The 18,957-nt window shown below is 36.1% G+C and overlaps 1 protein-coding gene across 8 annotated transcripts in view; it reads left to right on the plus strand.

The window, feature by feature from the left end:
• The window catches only part of SOX5 (SRY-box transcription factor 5), a gene marked incomplete at both ends in the record, with an annotated part of 680,357 nt that overhangs the window by 576,764 nt on the left and 84,636 nt on the right, over positions 1–18,957 (plus strand). For all 8 annotated transcript variants that reach the window (XM_079714354.1, XM_079714355.1, XM_079714348.1 and 5 more), the window contains one exon: positions 2,400–2,485. In XM_079714354.1, the coding sequence (XP_079570480.1) occupies positions 2,400–2,485 (86 nt within the window). The remainder of the gene's footprint in view (positions 1–2,399; positions 2,486–18,957) is intronic.

Below are 18,957 nucleotides of genomic sequence, written 5' to 3' on the forward strand. Positions count from 1 at the left end.
AGCAAACGCCAAGCCTACAGTTGTTCCCAAAATCCACCACCTCAATTCTGGGTTGATTCATTGTCTATTCAGGTATTCCACACATGCAGGGTACATCAAGTTGATTCTGGAGATTTAATCCGCTGCTTCTGAGACTGCATGGAGAAATTTCCCTTTCTCTTCTTTTTTGGCACAGCTTCTGGAGTTCAGCTTTGGATTTGGCACTGGAGGTGGGGAGGGGTATGGAATGCGGGGCAAGCTTGCAGGCAGCAGAGGCCGGTGTGATGTTGCACCAGCCTGAGGCATGCTGTGTGTTCTCGTGGGGAAGTTGTCCCTGGATCACCGGGCCCTGGCAGTGGTCAGCTGCACAGTCTCCCAGAAGGGGAGGTGTGGATAGTGACCTGTGATTGCACACAGGCTTCTTGGTGGCGGCAGCAGCAGCCCCAGCGTCCCAGGCCCGTCTCTGGGGTCCGTGCTGTTAGCCTCGACTCGCGCCCGTCTCTGGAGCTCCTTTAAGCAGCACTTTTAATCCCCTCTCCTCGCGCACCAGGAAACAAAGAGGGAAAAAAAAGTCTCTTGCCTCTTTGGCAGCTCCAGACTTTTTCCCGGACTCCCTCCCGGCTAGCTGTGGCGCACTAGTCCCTTCAGGCTGTGTTCATGCCGCCAGCCCCAGTCCTCTCCCTGCGCTCCGACCGAAGCCCAAGCCTCAGCTCCCAGCCCCGCCCACCCCGGCGGGTGAGCAGACAAGCCTCTCGGGCTGGTGAGTGCCGGTCGGCACCGACCCTCTGTGCGGGAATCTCTCCGCTTTGCCCTCCGCACCCCTGTTGCTGTGCTCTCCTCCGCTACTCCGAAGCTTCCCCCTCCGCCACCCGCAGTCTCCGCCCACGAAGGGGCTTCTAGTGTGTGGAAACCTTTCCTCCTTCACGGCTCCCTCCCACTGGTGCAGGTCCCGTCCCTATCCTTTTGTCTCTGTTTATTCTTTTTTCTTTTGCCCTACCCAGGTACGTGGGGAGTTTCTTGCCTTTTGGGACGTCTGAGGTCGTATGCCAGCGTTCAGTAGGTGTTCTGTAGGACTTGTTCCACGTGTAGATATATTTCTGATGTATTTGTGGCGAGGAAGGTGATCTCCACGTCTTACTCCTCCGCCATCTTGAAGGTCCTCTGATCAATTGATTTTTGACAAGGGTGCCAAGACTATTCAGTGTGGAAAAGAGTAGTATTTTCAACAATAGTGCTGGGACCACGTTTTGCTTATTGAGAAACAGCAGAGTTGGTTTGACGCCAGGACCCGGAGGCCCAGGGCCCTTTGTGGCCAGGGAGCTTTGGTCGCAACTCGCTGCTTCCACAGGTGGCCATGGTAGCGTGGGCCTCTCGAGCGCAGGGGATTCCTCAGTAAATATTTTTGAATGAATATATTAACTATTGTTTTCAGTTATATTTCCATACATTTGACATTCAACAAGCTTTTCACAAATTATAGTTCTACACAAAGCTTTGTATATTAGAAAATTGTTCTTATATCAATAGTTATTTTACAGTTTTGCTATGGTTATATTTCAAACAACTAACAGTGTTCATATCTGTTAGCATATCACTGGGCTCTGTGCAAAAAGTCTGAGGTACGTCTTTACTAAGAGGAAAAAATTCTTTATTCACATCAAAAACGTACATTATAATCTTCTATATGTGAATATATGTTTGTCTCTCTATATTTTTATAGATCATCTGTATTAAAAGTTTAATTTTAAATTACTAAAATTTTAGTTTTTTAGATATTCCCACAAAGAGAAATCCCTTGGGGAAAAACCATCTATTTTCTGCTTTCCTTATAGTATATATTTTTAAACATTTGTCTCTGGAATAATAGAGATACCAATATTTTATATAACTTTTAAAAATGCATTAAATGTTTTCTTTATGATGAATTTGTCCACAGGTTAATTGAATCAAGACTGTAACATAGCATTAAAAAGATAAGCTACTTGGCCTAAACCTTTAGAGTTTACTTTGTTAAAATAGAATTAAGTTTAGTTAAGTTCCTTTTATAATAACATTATATATTTGCTGAGGAGTTGGTATGCTCATATCAAGATTATCAGGTGTGTGTGTGTGTGTGTGTGTGTGTGTGTGTTATAAAGTGCAGCCCTCTGATCAATGTGCACTCTTTCCTCCCATTTTCCTAAATACATCATGAAAAAAGGATGAGGTTTCCGCCTTAATTGCTTGTGCCTTTTATTCACATTCCTCTCTCAGCCAGAATTGTGAAAAGAGTGTTAGTAAAAAGCTGCACAATAGAGCTTTTCATTAGGCCTCAGCAAGGCACACAAAAGAAGGCTTTTGGAAAGAGTGAATGCATGAGTTTAATTTGCAGGTGGAGAGTAGATAAAAGGTGCTGACGCCTCTATTATTCTCTTACGTAGGTGACCCTTACCCTGTACAGCTGATCCCAACTACCATGGCAGCTGCTGCTGCAGCAACACCAGGCTTAGGCCCACTCCAACTGCAGGTAAGTCGGGAAACAATACACCAGAGACAAAGGTTAAGTAAATATCGAAAACAGCTATTATCGTGTTAACACAAAATAAAACTGACTAGTGATATTTGTCTCACATTTTTTTGTTTTTGAATTTATGTCTACTGATTCTTAACCCAAAGTTGGTTCTTTTAATTTTTAGCCCTGTTTTCTGTACTAAAGACAGTTTATTGTAATTTTTTTATTGCCTGGTATGATTTAACAAAATGAGCTGTAGTTTTGCTTTGATTACTGTATGCCATAATTTCATCACAGAATGGTCCTCACCAAGATAAAAAGAACAAAAAAACTACAAAAGATATTCAGATACTTATGGATCAAGATAGCTTACAAAAATTACATTTAAAATTGTTCAAGATGCCCAGTGTTTTTGAAGCACTCTTTATTCTCCTGCTAATGCCAGCTCAGTTGGATAAGCAAGGATAAGTAGACCAAATAAGCAGGTGCCTAAATGAGCACAACTTTATCCAGACATCCTAATTAAGACCTTTTTTTAGCTCGGCAGAAGACATATTCCCATATATCCGTGAATGTCAGTGCTAACTTTACCAGATGTCCAAGTGATTTTAGAAATTTTGTCTCTGGAGTTGGAACGAATATCAATTAGATTATATTAAAGTTATCTTTCATTAACTGTTTAAATCTTTGAATCAGCATCCTACTACCCTAGTTTCTGTTGTTATGGACTTTATAGTTACACAGGTAATGGGAATAACAAATCATCCAATAATAGGATTAATCTCCCCTTGTGAGAAGTTTTATATTTTCCTTTGCCTGAAAGACACAGTATGCCGTTAAAGCCAAGTATAAAGCACTCATGCTTAATAAAATTAAGTTGTATTCATGAAAGTGCATTGTCATGACAGATGACCCTAGCCTATAAGGATAATATAGTTTAAATTGTAGCATCAAGAGACAGTTACATCTGGTCAGCACAGAGAGTTGTCAGACCTGGTGGGGTTCTGAGACACCAGTTGAGTCTCACAGGAGGAACTGAGACATACTGTGTTCTACAGAGGTTAATCACACCCATTCCTATTCTGCCTTTTCTCCGAAAGCTACAGTGTTAGTGTCTGTTTCTTTGAGCTGGAAATAACCTTGGAAATAACCTGTTGGAGCCATGGGGACAATAAAAGTAACAACATTTGTTAGCTTTTGAAATCTGAGAAATAACTACAATACAGAGAAGTGGCTATAATAAGTAAAACTAAAAAGAGTAGTGGGATTAAAGGAAGAGGGAAGAATATCCAGCAATAGATTTGAATGTGGAAAATAGGAGGTTTAGAGATCTAAGCTGTCAGTTCTCAAAACAAATTAGACATTCTCATTTCCTTTCACCATTGGATTAGTGGTGAGAGGGAGCGAGGGCAAGTTGGAGGCATCTCCTATGTTTCATTGTAGAATTCTAGTAGAAGGTAGCTTTGTTAGGCAGCAGTCCAAACTTATTTTTCTATAAAGATAGTATTAGACTGTTTGACACAAATTAAGTTTTATTTCTGCCCTTATAATGTGATATCAGATTCTGTTAAAATTTAAAGATACAAAACAATTTGTTGATCAGAAAACAAGAAAAAAGACACCAAACATATTTGCTTTTGCCTCAACTATAATTTGATCTATAAATGGGATAAAGATATTTTGTGTAAGTGGCATTGTACCCATTAATATAAATGAGTTTTGTTAGGATCTCAGTAAATCAACGCTGCGGTACAACAAGAAAACTAATAATCTTAACTCTTTCATGATAAGCCATTGGCTACTATTAAAACACAAACACATAACCACACACACACACACACACACACACACGGACTTCTTGCTCATGAGTAGAAAACAATACTCAAACCCAAACACATATTCCAAATGCATGTCATAGCAGAGAATCTGGCTTTTCTTTTAGTGGACTTACTCTCACCTTTGCTAGGGTGCCTACACCAACCTACTTTCCTACTCCTATTCCTAACACTGTATTCACAGATCCCTAATCTTGACTTCACCTTTCCCCCAGCTGCAAAGGAGACCTGTAATACTCTCCCTCCCCTTGCATTAAAATAGCATCCAAATTCTTTTCTTCTCCACAAACCTTCCCAGACAGGTCAGAGAAAAGCTAACTACAATGCCTAGTCAGAAGTCTTATCTTAACGCTAACCCAGCATTCACCCCAATCTTGTGAACCTACTTCTGAGAAGTTTCATCTCAGTGGAGTATAATGTATGAGCCAGTTTTAATTTTCTCCATACTCTGCTTTGAATTATACTACTAAATCTCCATTTTCCATCCCTTAATAATACCTGGAGTAGACTTCACTTTTGAGTCCCTTTTAGTTACTAAGATTCTCTTTCAATTACTGAGATGCAGTCCTAGGTTCTTATGCTAGGTTCTCTGGTAAGGCTTTCACACAAAGATTTCTCATTTAATTCTTATTACAACACTTTTTGTTATGTATTAATAACTCAATTTGACAAAGAAGAAATCTGGATCACAGAGTCCAAAATCCATGGTTTTAAAGCAATTATACTTGCTTTTCCAAGTACAGGAGATTTTATTTTAAACTTTGGAGACATTGCCCTTCTTAGGACATTTGCTAACTTAGTAACCTGCTAATACAATTATAACAACGATGCTGATTAATTGGTACTAATACAAATCCTCTATATGCAATACTGAAGGAGACAGCAGGATTCATGACGGCTATCTACTTCACACTCTGCATTGTCTATTTCATACCTCTTTACACAGATGCATGTTAATTCAGTCTTCTCTTTTTGAACATCTAGATCCAAGAAAGGACCGTATAAATATATTTCTACTCATGGTTGACTTTGTTTACCTACCATTTGTGTTTTCTTTTGAAATAATCATTTACATGCAATTGTTCACACTTGGATAATATTAAGTAAAACCAATAACCAGGGCTTTTATTAAAGAAGAAATAATGATTACAATTGTCTTAAAAGAAAACCAAAATGACATGTTTTAAATTAAACCACTATTTATTACTTTATCACTTCATGTTCCTGGATAAAATAATAAAATACTTACTATGCAAAAAAAATACATTAAAAAATCACCTTACTCTGTATACTTTTAGGAGCAGTTAAAATAGTCTAAGCATTGTCAAATATTTATTTTTTATTTATATAGAGAAAATGGCTTAATCTGGATTATGTATATAAAACATACAAATTAACATGTTGTGCCCAGGCACCATTTTATTTCTTTCTTTTATAACAAAATATCTGTCCTTGTCTCCTCTGAGCTTTTTCCAGAGCTTTTAAGTCTTTCTTGAGCTTCAGATCCATATAGCCAACTATTTGTTGGCTACCAAGAGGAAATACAGACGTTACATGCACGATAAACTGACTACAAGACGGGCCTCACCAATTCTCTTCCTTGCCCCCAGACCTGTTCATCTTCTGGTCTTAGCAAATGGCTTAACCCCAGAAACCATGAGCACTATGTTCAACTTCTCTTCTTCCCTCTTCTTCTGGACCTATTCATTCATTATCTATCTATTCATTCTACCTACTAAATACATCAAAAATCCATCTGTTCCTTTGCCCGATACTGTCACTCAGTGGGTCAGGCTACCCTCATTGCTTCCATAATTTACCACAGTAGCCCTGAACTGCCCTTTCTTTCTTCATCTTGCCCCTTCAGTGTACTCTCTACTATATGTTTGTCAGAATGATCTTTAAGATTTTAGAAAATCTGACCATGTCCTTCTCCTACTTAAATACCTTAAATTACACCTTGGTGTTTTCAAGTTCTCTCTCCCCTCCGGATCTTTACACGTGATGTTTTCTCTTTCGGGAACCCTATTGCCCACCTTTTTTTAACCAAGCAGACTCCTACTTATCCCTGAGGTTGCAAGTCAAAACCTCACTTTTTCAGGGAAGTCTTCATTGTCCCCAAGTCTTGATTAATGTAGGTCTTATATATGCTGGGAGCACACTGTATTTCCCCTCTCATAGCACTTATAGAATATGTTTTAAATCCTACTTTCTGGCTTATACCAGATGGCAAAATCTATGAAATTACTGACTCACCATCGTTTGCACTTAACCAATGCTTGAAATATTTAATGAACTCAGTAAATACCCATTAAATGAAAGGGTGAAGAATGAATCTTAAGATTACACTTAAGGGGCTTCCCTGGTGGCGCAGTGGTTGAGAGTCCGCCTGCCGATGCAGGGGATGTGGGTTCGTGCCCCGGTCCGGGAAGATCCCACATGCCGCGGAGCGGCTGGGCCCGTGAGCCATGGCCGCTGAGCCTGCGTGTCTGGAGCCTGTGCTCCACAACGGGAGAGGCCACAACAGTGAGAGATCCGTGTACCGCAAAAAAAAAAAAAAAAAAAAAAAAAGATTACGATTAAAATAAATTATCTAGTTTTGTTTGTTAACTAGCTACTCTTCTTTGAAGTAGTGGAATTAAGCTGAATCTTAATGATTAATTTCTTATATAAATTAATTTTCATCCTTATGAAAACACTACGTGCCTGGTACCATATTTGGCACTGCAGTATTTTAAAATTATGTTTATGATAGGTCTGCTCCACACTACCTCGTTCCGTGTGCTGCGACTACACTAGACTCTTTTCTGTCCCTTGACTTGCTGAAGTATGCTCCCCCCTTAGAGTTTGGCATGACCTGTTCCTCTCCCTGGAAGGCTAATTCACCTCATTCAAGAATTTGCTGTAATGTCATCTCTCCTAGACTTAGTCTAACTAACCGCTTGAAATCATAAAATAACCCTCCCAGAGGTACCACACTTCTATTTCCCTTATTCTGCTTTTTTTCTATAGCACTAGTCATCTTCAAACATACTGTGTAACTTACATATTATGTTCCTTATTTATTGTCTGCCTGTTTCAAATATTCTCTAAACTCCACCAGAGCAGGGAGTGCCATTTTGTTGTTGTTGTTGTCCAGTAATGTATCATAATGTATCCCACGTGCTGGGGTTGGGGGGGGGGGATGCCTAGCAAGTAGCTGGTGCTCAGTACATAGGAATAAAATGAAGAAACTATCATGAGCTAATGGTCAGAATCATTTTTAATAAAATAACAAAGCAGTGTATGATTAATTTCTGGAAAAAATGATATTAATTTAAATACCAGGGAACATTATATTTTTAACCCTTATTAAAAGATTCTTAGTATATGAGAAATCTGTAGCTCTATCTCTTCTGTTCCTTCTTCCCTTTATCTTATTTGTAACCTTGGGCAGCTGCATAAAGAGTGTGTTTTAGCATTTATTACAGTTTGTGTAATTCCTTTAAAGTTATAATTTGCAAAAAAAAAAAAAAAAAAAACCAAACATTTCAACATTAGTTTATTCCTGTGTTGTTCGTTAACGGATGTACAGGCGTAGATGAGACTATGAATTGATAGAGGTGCTTTTGACTCAGTATGACTCACCTTGCCAATACAACACTAAAGGAAATTATTTCTAAATAATAGAAAGGTATATTATCAAAATACTAGTAACTAGCCAATTAGCAATCTCATATACTGTTTACCCCCTTCTCGTTTTTCCTCCTCTTCTCTTTTTTCTTTCCCCTTCCTCTTCAGACTACTTATTTTTCTTCCAAGAGCCAAGGATGCCTTTTGATATATGTTCTCCTAATATTGTCTCTTTTTAAAGGAGGGAGATTAACTTATACAGAAAACTAATCTAGCTTCATTTCAATATGAAGAAGTGAGTCTAATTATTTAAGCAAAATAACTTACACTTTGAATCTTTTGGATATTTGTGCCTAGATAAAATCAGCTAAGCAAATTGTCTGTTTCTAATTAATGAAACCAAATGATGGCAGCAGTCCATCTAACATTTATTTCTCATATTCATTGTCATTAATTTGCATTTTACTTAATGGGCATCGTGAACTTTTTAATAGTAAGATTTGCAGTGTATCCTATTTCTGTTTTTTAACAAGGCTTCTAAGATTGGAAATTAAAAGGAAATATTTATCCACTTATTTCTCACTTTATAAATACTGTATTTGTGTTGGCCAAAAGATGGTTGCCACCTGTTCTACCTATAGGAAGCCAAAAATGTCGACTCCAACCAATGATTAATAGTGATAAGCAGGGGAAAAAAAGATTGAAATTCTTTTTGGATGGTCATATTTTACTCAACTAAGCAAGTAGCTTTCATTCAAGAATTTTTATTGAATTAATTCACCTTTTACTGATTTTAGTAGGATTATTTTTAAAATGCATAATAATATTTTTGGAATAAAGACTAAAAATTGCAAATTGTCATAAATGAAATCACATAGGGCTACAGTTCCAGCAACCAGTAATATCAATAACATGAATCCTCTGGGATAGAGAATATGATAGGTGACATGTGATCACAGGGGAGAATGAATTATACAAAATATCAACTAAAATCAATCATTTTTCCTAGCTATCAAAGGTACGTGGAAGTCATAGTGGAAAGGGCTTCAGTTTCTATCTGATGGAGAGTAACATCAAGGTAGATGTAGATGAAAAAATGAAGTTTATCAGCCTCCTGCCATTCTCTGAAGGAGGTCAATAATTATGACAGGACACAGATAAATGTTTCATATTTCCCAGAGCCTTGTAGGTGAGCATGGCTTTATGCGTCTGACCAAGAGAAACCCCTAGAAAATCAATAACGAAGAAATAACCATGTGGAGAGGTCTAGATATGAGGCTTTTTACCTTCTTATTGAAGGAGTTACTTACAAGGATGAATACCTGTAAAGTATTCATCTTTACCTACCTAGACACTCTACTATTCAGTTTAACTCTTAGGTCACAGTCATTTCCATACAGGGTGAAAAATGATCAACTGCTCAACGTTTCAGCTGCAACCCTGGTGTGTTGTTTGCTCTCAGACTTCTGTCTGCATGAGTGAGTTTTCTTGCAGGTTAAAAGAATGAATTCCCTCTTTTCCTCTCTCTTCGACCCTGAGCCTGCAGGGCAGACAGACAGAAGCACACATATGATTAAGACAGCACAGCTGCAAGTGTGAGTCATTTGCATATGTATTAATAGAGGCAAAAAAACCCCAACAACAATTAAATTATATACAGAGACATTCTGCATACTAAAGAACATATGCAAATAGGCCTGAAAAAGTGCAGCCAACATTTTCTCTGACTTTTCCAGGCCCATATGGGCTAGAGTCAGAACCCAGCAGTGTTCAAGAATCTCCTTTAAGGAAAAACCTAGTAGGAACTACTTCCATAGTTATTACCACCCCTAGGGTTCCCGGGAGCTGTTTGACATTTGGGCAATGGAGACGGTACCAGCAGTGTCTTTTTCATGCTATTTCTGTATTTCCTTGTTTCCAGCGGCTTCATGTTGTCTCATTACATGCTAACAGAAACATCAGTACACGTGTGCTTTTCCACACTACCCATTTTTATTGTAATTACCAATCAAATGGTAAAGTTTAAAATTGTATTTGAAGTTCTCCCATTGCCTGCACTAAAGTAATATAAACTATTTATCAGTGCCAGGTTTCCTGGTCACAAGTTCATGCCCATTCCTCAATGGCATTCTGTGTTCTCTTAATCAAAACATGGTTAGGTTACTCTAAAATGTTTCTAGGCTAATTGCTGTACATAAAAGGATTGCTAGGCTCAAGGCCAACAGTAGATGCAATCCTAGGAACAATACCAGTTTATTGTAATTTTTAAAGTATACAGGTTTTTCATTTTTATCAAGAAAAACAGAACTACTCAGTTCTCTAGTCTTGGTTATATATAAGAAGGGAGAGAAACTAATATTCTTCAGATTCACAGATTGTATTTATATTAGAAATTTGTCATTCAACCTAATTGTCGGTTTAGTTTATATTACTAGTATCCTTTAATTTATTCAAGGAATGTCTTACGAAGACAAATTCAATCTTAGGAGTAAAATTCTACATAAGTAAAAGTTATCACCTTAATAGAACCAATAAGAATCTTGAGCCTAAAGAACCCAAATGAAGACAGATGCTCCTTAAGAGAAACAAACTCTGGTTGTGGTACCAGAAAACTGTTGAATATTATCCACGAATATTATCCATTATTTGTATGGCTAAATCTCAAAGCATGCAGCTGGAATATGTAAATTATATTACATATAACTGTTAAACCTAGGGCTGAAGTCTTCATAGTTAATTAATTATATACAGGAAAACTTAGTCTCTCAGCAGGGGATAATTAGAGGGAAAAGAACATAGACTAAAGCAAAAAATTTTATTATTAAATTAAGACATTATCTTTAGATTAATATTTTAAGAGGCACTGTTATTTAGTGAGAGCCAGTAAAATGTAATGGTTAAAAGGATGGTACTTGCAGCCATCTGTGCCTTAAATCATGGTTCTGCTATTTACTAGCTCTGTGATTCGGGGCAAGTTACCTAACCTCTCCATGCCATAGTTTTCTTGTCTGTAACTTATGGATATAAATGATATCTTATCGTGAGAATTAAATGAGATAATATACATCAAGTTCTTAGAGCAATAAAAGTATTAATTACAATTTATGAAATACTATGTCCTAGGTAATAATAAATGCTTGGTATTATTAGTCGATTAATAAATGTTATTAGCTGGTATTAAAACTATTTTTTATGGCTTAAAGGCAGTCTTGCAAGTGAGGACTTGGCAGACTTTTCTTATGTGGATTTATTTTGCAGTTCAGCATCTAAAGCAAGTTAGTAAAATTGAGGCACATTGTCTTATTCATAAGGAAACAATTTTTTTCCCCTGTGTGGTATAATTTTAAGGCCCATCACAAGAATCTATAGGAGACAATGAGTTTAATTATCCAAAAAAAAAAAAAAAAAAGAAAAGCCCGAGTAGTTACTTAGGAGTATAGTGTTCTAAATTTTGCTATTTCTCACTCTTTATCTCAATATTTATATCTATAAAATGAAAATAATGCCTCCTGTCAAGTCCTATTTTTCCTTGGATGTAATGCAAATTAATTGTCTCTGTGAGCTGCCAGCAACTATTCTAAATGAAGAGCTTATAAAGTTTAAAATAAGTTATTTACGTAGATGCTTTTAATGTAATAACACATTTTAAAATAAATAATATAAAATATTATTTTATATGAAATAGTTTCTGGTATAACCCTTCAAAACATACTCTTCTAAATATATTAGTAGAATATACACTAAGACATCTTACCTCTTATTCTACTCCTTTATTGTAGAGCTAAACTGTTTCTCATAGAAATTTGAGAAAATTTATAAACTTTTAATTACTTCCTTTAAGGAAATAGTTCCTATGTTTTCAAACTTTAAAGTGGAAGCGAATTATTTTGTAAACCCCATAGTATCCCAGAAATTTTATTTACTCAGCAAATTCTTATTCTTTGTAAGTGACTAAGCTAAGCATCATAAGGAATGCAAAGATGAATTAGTTAAGAATCCTTGATGGATCATAAAGGAGCTTGAAATTTAAGAGAATGAATGGAGTGTGAAAGTGGAATAGAATTTGAAGAAAGTCATACAACCTCCTGTCCTAACAAGTCTATTTGAAATAAAAAGGACCTCAGAGACCTTTAAAAGCAGTTGTTTCAAACTGTTCACGGGAGTCCAAGTGGCTCCAATCGCCACCAAACAGTACCATTCACTTTTATTTGTTTTATAGATTGAGTTCTACTGGCTGAGATTGTTTGAATAAAAGATTCTGCTGCTAAGATAAAATTTAAAAATCATTCTTCTATTCCAACTCTTGAATTTTATTGATGAGGCAATTTAGACTTTAAGTAGTGACCTGGCTAAATCAGATATTAACAGAAGTGTGCCTGGAATCCTAGCAGCTGAAAGCTAAATCTAGCTTCTTCCTATTTTTCCATGGTATCCTTACAAATATTTAAATGCATGTATTCATATATATTACTTTTAAGTTGTTTTGTGTAAAAAGAGGGGAGAAAAATTGCTATTTTTGCATTTAGACTTAAATTAAGGATGAATAAAACAATAGACAGGATTTGCATATTAGTAACAATGGCAACCTTCTGAATTGCTTTCATTTTGCTGAGTTCACTGATTGTGCTCTGTGAATTAATTCTTTTGTGGAAAGCTATTGAAAGATCAAGGAATTCAGAAAACAAAACAACAGAGAAGTGTGCTGTTTCATATCTATTTGTTCATAAAAGGTTCAAAGTGAGATTGTTTACAAGTCTTGTTGATATTTTATTTGCTTCTTAGAAGAAAGATAGTATTCAAAAGTTGATTATATAATCATGCAGATAAGATTTTGCAGTGATGAATGAAATGTTCTGAGAGAAAGACCAAGGAGAAAAACCATGTTACAATTTTGAGCTACATTTGGTTGGCAGGTGACTTTGCAAGACTTGAAAATAGAGCCCTATTCGATTCCTTCAGATAAAAAGCTTAAGCCAGCCCAACATATTTCAGATTTGCTGTTTCCTGTGGAAGTTTCTCAGTATTGTCCTGCCAAACTTATGGCATGAAAAGAAAGGGGAGGAGGGAAAGGAATCCTTAATCACTCCATCTTTCTTAATCCTGACCTTTCCCTTAATGCCATACCCCCTTTTCTTACCCAGCGGCTTCTTGGATAAAGGAGGGAGACAGGAAGAAATGGAGGAACAGACTCAAAGTATGCTCCCCAATAATTTGGTACAATGAGCATTGGGCCAGCAGAATTGATACCTCCAACAGGGAAATTGCAACAATGTTCTCTCTTGCTTTTGCCATTCTAGAACTTCTAGAACTTCTTCAATGTAAAATGAAAAAAGTAATCTTGACAGTTAAAATTACAATTACTTCCTTTTTGGAATGAGGCAGAACTGCAGAAAATATTGTCCCTCCATCTATAATAGTCGCTTTAAGATAAGTTTCCATCTGAAATTTGACTATACTGTGCTCTACTATACTGTGCTCTGGTCTATACAGCTCGTACAGATGACTAGCTTTCCCCTGAATTTAGTTCTTTGGTTTTTCAAGGAATCTTAAATTGTTAGAAATAGTACAGTTAAAACATTTGGTTAACATATAGAAGATAAGCCATGACACTTAACTAAACAATAAAAAAAAAAAGCAAAGGCCCTTAAAAGTTCTTCATTTTTATTCTCATCTTGATTTGATTCATCTTGCATCTGGTTTCTTTCCAGGGGAGTTTTAAGTTTGGATGTTTTAGTGTCACCTTAGACCCAAGCTAGCATTAAATGCAGTATGAAACTATAAAATATATAGTTTTCATAGGCTCAGTCTTTGCACTGTAACCATCTAGTAGTTTATTGGTATAGTAGTACAGTAATCCGTCAGATGACCTGATGACTTATGCTTTTTTTCCTTTCTTTAAAGCATGTTTGTCAATTTGTAAAAAACATTAAAACATTGTGTTTAATTGTTTTAAAGTAAATCTTACAAATAAATAATATTTAAATGGAACTTATTGTATGATGAGTTATGAGCTTGAGCTCTCCTGAATACCTCTGAGTCTCAGTTTCTTCCCTTGTCAAATGTGATAATTTTGTTCCTACATGATAAAGCTGTTGTGAGGATTAAATGAGATAGTATGTACAATATGCTTAGTATAGCATAAGCATTCAGCCATCATTAGCTGCTATCATCCTTGTCATTATATCCTGTATTCAGGGATTTCTCCACTGTCAGAAATGAGTCTAATAAATTCTTCCATATTTCAAGTTAGCAAGTATTTTTCTAAGATATAGCAATTATATTCTATAGTAAAGAGGTGTATGGCAAGTTGAGAAATCCATCTCAATTTAATTTGGGGTTGAATACACTCTTTGAGAGCCATTCCCCCATGTTTAATGCAAGCCGAAAATCTTTATGAAAGTAAAATATCCTTTCAATATAAAAACCTTTGTTCTACATGTAAGACTACACAAAAATTGTTTCAATTCTTCCTAAAAATGAAAAGAATGTATCTCCCTATTTCTTTCCGTTCCATAAGAGTTACTAGCGCATCTTTGCTTTTATGACATTGACAATTATTTGTGAATGGAACAAACTTTTCCCTTTGAAGGGAAAGCTGTATGTTATTGGAAAGTTACAGTGTTTTGTTATAATGGGGAGAGTTTTACAGCAGGGCTGGATGGTTAGGGCGTAATAAAGGCATGCAAAGCAGTTGGTATATCATGATCCCTCTAACTTCCCAAACTGTTCAGCAAATAGGGGATTAACAAATAAGGGTCCTGCTCTCAACCTGCTTCTGAAGTGATATGTGAGTCTGGTCTCAAGTCATTTAATCTGGCCAGCTCTCGAGTTTTCTTGTTTTTAAAATACAGATAAGTATAGCTGTTCTACCTATATATCATGGAAGAAGGGGGGAAATGAAACAAAGCACTATGAATGTAACCACGAGCCTCAGAAATCCCCAGAAGGAGTCTTTGCACCTTACAAGTGGACTTCTCTGATTCCTGATACATTTATTCATGTACTGTCAAAGAAAATATGAGAGAAGGGTGCTGAAGTAACCATTGGCCTGAGGCATTCAAAAGAAATGCTTTAGAAACCTGAAAATAGTCAAGCTAGCACTGAAGATCTAATTAGGCAAGAGATTGGAAGTTTCATTATTCCTCTTATATCTTCATGGAAGGAGAAGGAAGCTGAGCAGGTCAGACCAGGGCTAGACTACCCAATAGACAACCTAACAACATGCTTACACCCAGGAAAAGAAGGGCTATGTGGAAATAAATAAGTAAGTAACAATTTGACATAAAACAGCTTCATAGCAGTAATCAGAATGCTGTGTTATTTTGAATTACACAGCCAACTGGTTGGGCACGGTAAACCTTTTAATCCTTAAGGATGCTAAAGATTTAAAAACAGGAGGCTACTTCTAAAAATCTACCTCTGTTCCTATTGAAAATCTTTTTCTCTCTCTCTCTTTTACTTTTATGACTTCCTTTTTTCCCCTCTTTCTTTAACTTTTCCTCTCTACATTTTTAGTTGCCCCCTCTGTTAATCCTTCTCTACGAGTCTTCCCCTTTTCTCTATTCTTCAGTTTTTCCCTCCTCTCTCTTGTTCACCAAAATCTGGGACTCTAGCTACTTTTTTATTCTCCCACAATTGTGAAAAATGGAGGTACTATCTCCTTTAGAACTATTTTCTTATTAGTTAAACAATTATAATAGCAATCCAGATATGAGCAGATGAGTGAAGAGTTTTAATTGGGAATACCAAATGGCAAGGATTGAGGCTATCAGAGGAAAATATATCTGGGCCTTTTTTTTCCCACCCAAATAGATTTGATTACATTCTAAATGTTCTTAGAAGATACTAGCCTAGAGATATTTTCATCCATAATACATCTTCTCTATTAATAAAGCCAATAATGCCATGAACACATCAATGATGGAAGCTTTCATTGAGACCATAACACTAATAACAGTCTGATTTTCACCCACTCTCCAGAGATTTGGAAAAAAGTGTGAGCTCTCTTGGAAAAGAACAACATAGAGGTGGAAACACAGCTCTTTATTTTTATACTAAGAAAGAACTGCACAATTGGTTTCTTAGCATCAGCTGAAATGGAGAGAATTGCTTTTCACTTTGTTTGTTTAATAGTCTACTATCAGTATTTTATAGTCTTGTTATCTCAGATCATGGGTGGTGACCCCTGGCTACCTGCTCTCCTGCACACTTATACCATTTAGTATTCATTCTTTATACATATATGGACATATTAGAGATACAGCTCAGTGCTCTGTCATGACCTAGATGGGTGGGATGGGGTGGTGGGAGGGAGGTCCAAGAGGGAGGGGATAATATGTACACATATAGCTGATTCACTTCATTGTACAGCAGAAACTAGCACAACATTGTAAAGCAATTATACTACAATTTAAAAAAAAAAGAGCAAAGCCAGAAAAAAAAGATCAAGTCTAAATGTTGCAGTGTTTTTTAAAATCTTTATAATTTACAGTGTTAGAAATCCCACTATTCCTGATTTTTTCTTGGGAAGGAAGGTCAAAATGTTTAAGAATTATAAGTCAGAGTTGTTGAACAAGATGCTTTTTTCGTATGTGTGATTGTATTTTTTACTTTTTAATTTATAAAAATAACATGCAGTAAATTTGACTATACTTGAGTTATACAGTTCTATGAGTTTTAACCACCACCACCATCAGGACGCAAGACAGTTCTATTACCCCCAAAATTCCCTTGGTCTCTTTGACCACCTAGGAAAGGAATTCTCTTATCTCCTGCCCAGGAAGTCTCAGCCTGGCTGGCAGGACAGCTGAAGCCAAGAGAAGCCAGCTCTCTTACGGTTCAATAGCTGTTCTTTCACTCCCGCCATTTTAATATGGCTTTCTGCTCTGTCCACTGTCCTTGAATCCAACATTTCTTAGTTCATACTCAAGAGAGAAAACATTTGGCTTTTTCTTTGTATTAATTTCTCATCTTACTTTGTTGGAGTAATGGCTTAAGTATTTATTTTCTGCTTTAAAATTTATTTTTAAATTTTTGATTGTGACCCAAAACTTGCTAGTTTTTATTAATCTTACATATATTTATTTTTATTGTAGTAAAATATACATGGCATAAAATTTGCCATTTTAACCATTTTTAAGGGTACAGTTCCATGGCATTAAGTACATTCACATGTTGTACTACCATCACCACTACTCGTCTCCAGAACTACTTCATCATTTCAATCTGAAAGTCCATACCCATTAAACAGTAACTTCTGATTTTCCCATACCCCTAGCCCCTGATATAACTACTATTCTACTTTTTTGTCTCTATGAATTATCTATTCAAGATACCTCGTTATAAGTGGACTCCTACAATATTTGGCCTTTTATGTCTGGATTATTCATTTAGCACAGTGTCTTCAAGGTTCACCCATGTTGTAGCATGTGTCAGAATTTCCTTCCTTTTTAAAGCTGAATAATATTCTCTTGTTTGTCAGTTCATCTGTTGGTACATATTTGGGCTATTTTTACCTTTTGTCTACTGTGAATAATGTTGCTGTGAACATGGGTGTACAAGTATCTGTTCTAGTCCCTGCTTTCAAGTATTTTGGGTATATCCCCAGAAATAGGATTGCTGGATCATATCGTAATTCTATGTTTAATTATTTGAGGCGCTGACATAATGTTTTCTAGAGACTTCACTGTTTTACATTTCTACCAGCAATGCACAAGGGTCCCAATTTCTCCACATTCTCGTGAACATTTGGTATTTTTTGTGTTTTTTGTTTGTTTATTTTGAGCATAGCCATCCTAATGGGTTTGAGGTGGTATTGCATTGTGATTTTGGTTTGCACTTCCCTAATGGGTAGTAATGTTGAGCAGCTTTTCACGTGCTTTTTTAGCCATTTCTATATCTTCTTTAGAGAGAGGAGAGTAAGATCCTTTTAATTGATTCCTGGATAATGTTTGCCTTTTCATTTTTCTCACTTTAGGTGGGCCTTTAATTAATATTTGTTGACTGAAAGAGGGATAATTGAACAAATGAGTAAAAGAATAAGTACTGTTTCCCGTTACCATACAGAGCATTTCAGTCTCGGTAACCACTAGATTTGCTACCCGGGGCAGGTTCCTTAACTTTGCTAGGCTACATTTTCATAATCTGTAAATGGGGATGTTAATACCTGCCCCACTGGATTGTTATGCAGATTAAATGCTATGCAAAATACTTTGGAAACAGTGACATGTCAACATGAAATTAAAATTTGCTAATAAAAATGTTAATATTTGTAATTACCTGTTTAAGTTTTATAATACTTAAATGCTGAGTGTTTCTTTGCTGTTCATATATTAGGAGTACCCTCTTAAAATAATATGAAAAATCTTTTTAAAAGTGTAAGCTTCACAGGAACTGCTCAGTATCTTTCAAGAGATATTTGTTGACTAAACTAAAGAATGATGAACGAATGCATATTTACACACACACAGTTGTAAGTTGCCTTTGACCAGTGTGGCTTTTCTCATTACAAACAGTAAGTCCAAAATACTGTGTTGCCTCAAACTCTATTGGATTGATATTTAAAAAACCGTTAAGTCTCTGGTGAAGTATTAAGTTAAAGGGAAAGAGTAAGCGTTGGGTTTTGTTTTGTTTTGTTTTGATGTCTTAAAATAATAAATTATAGGGGATTTTATCTGAATTTTGTGTCCGACTTTTTTCTGATTAATTCTATTGCATTAGTAACACCATATCTCTTATTCTCTGTTGATAAAATAATAGTAATAATATTTACTAATTAAACTGATAAGGCTGTGATGTGGCATTTATAGAGGGTTTTGTGACTCTTTCATTAAAGTTTGTGGAAAGTGTAATATACTAGAAAAGTACTGGATCAATGGTAAGTCAATTTGATGTTGATATACTTTAATGGGAAAATCTTCCCAATTATGTGAGAGGAAACACTAATGAAAAATATGTTTCCTATACTAAACTATTTTCACTTTAAATCAGATTGACTTTATCTTCATTTTTTAAATCATCCTTTTAATTTTTAATCTGGCT

Source organism: Hyperoodon ampullatus (genome assembly GCF_949752795.1).
Source record: "Hyperoodon ampullatus genome assembly, chromosome: 11".
NCBI classification, from domain to species: Eukaryota; Metazoa; Chordata; class Mammalia; order Artiodactyla; family Ziphiidae; genus Hyperoodon; species Hyperoodon ampullatus.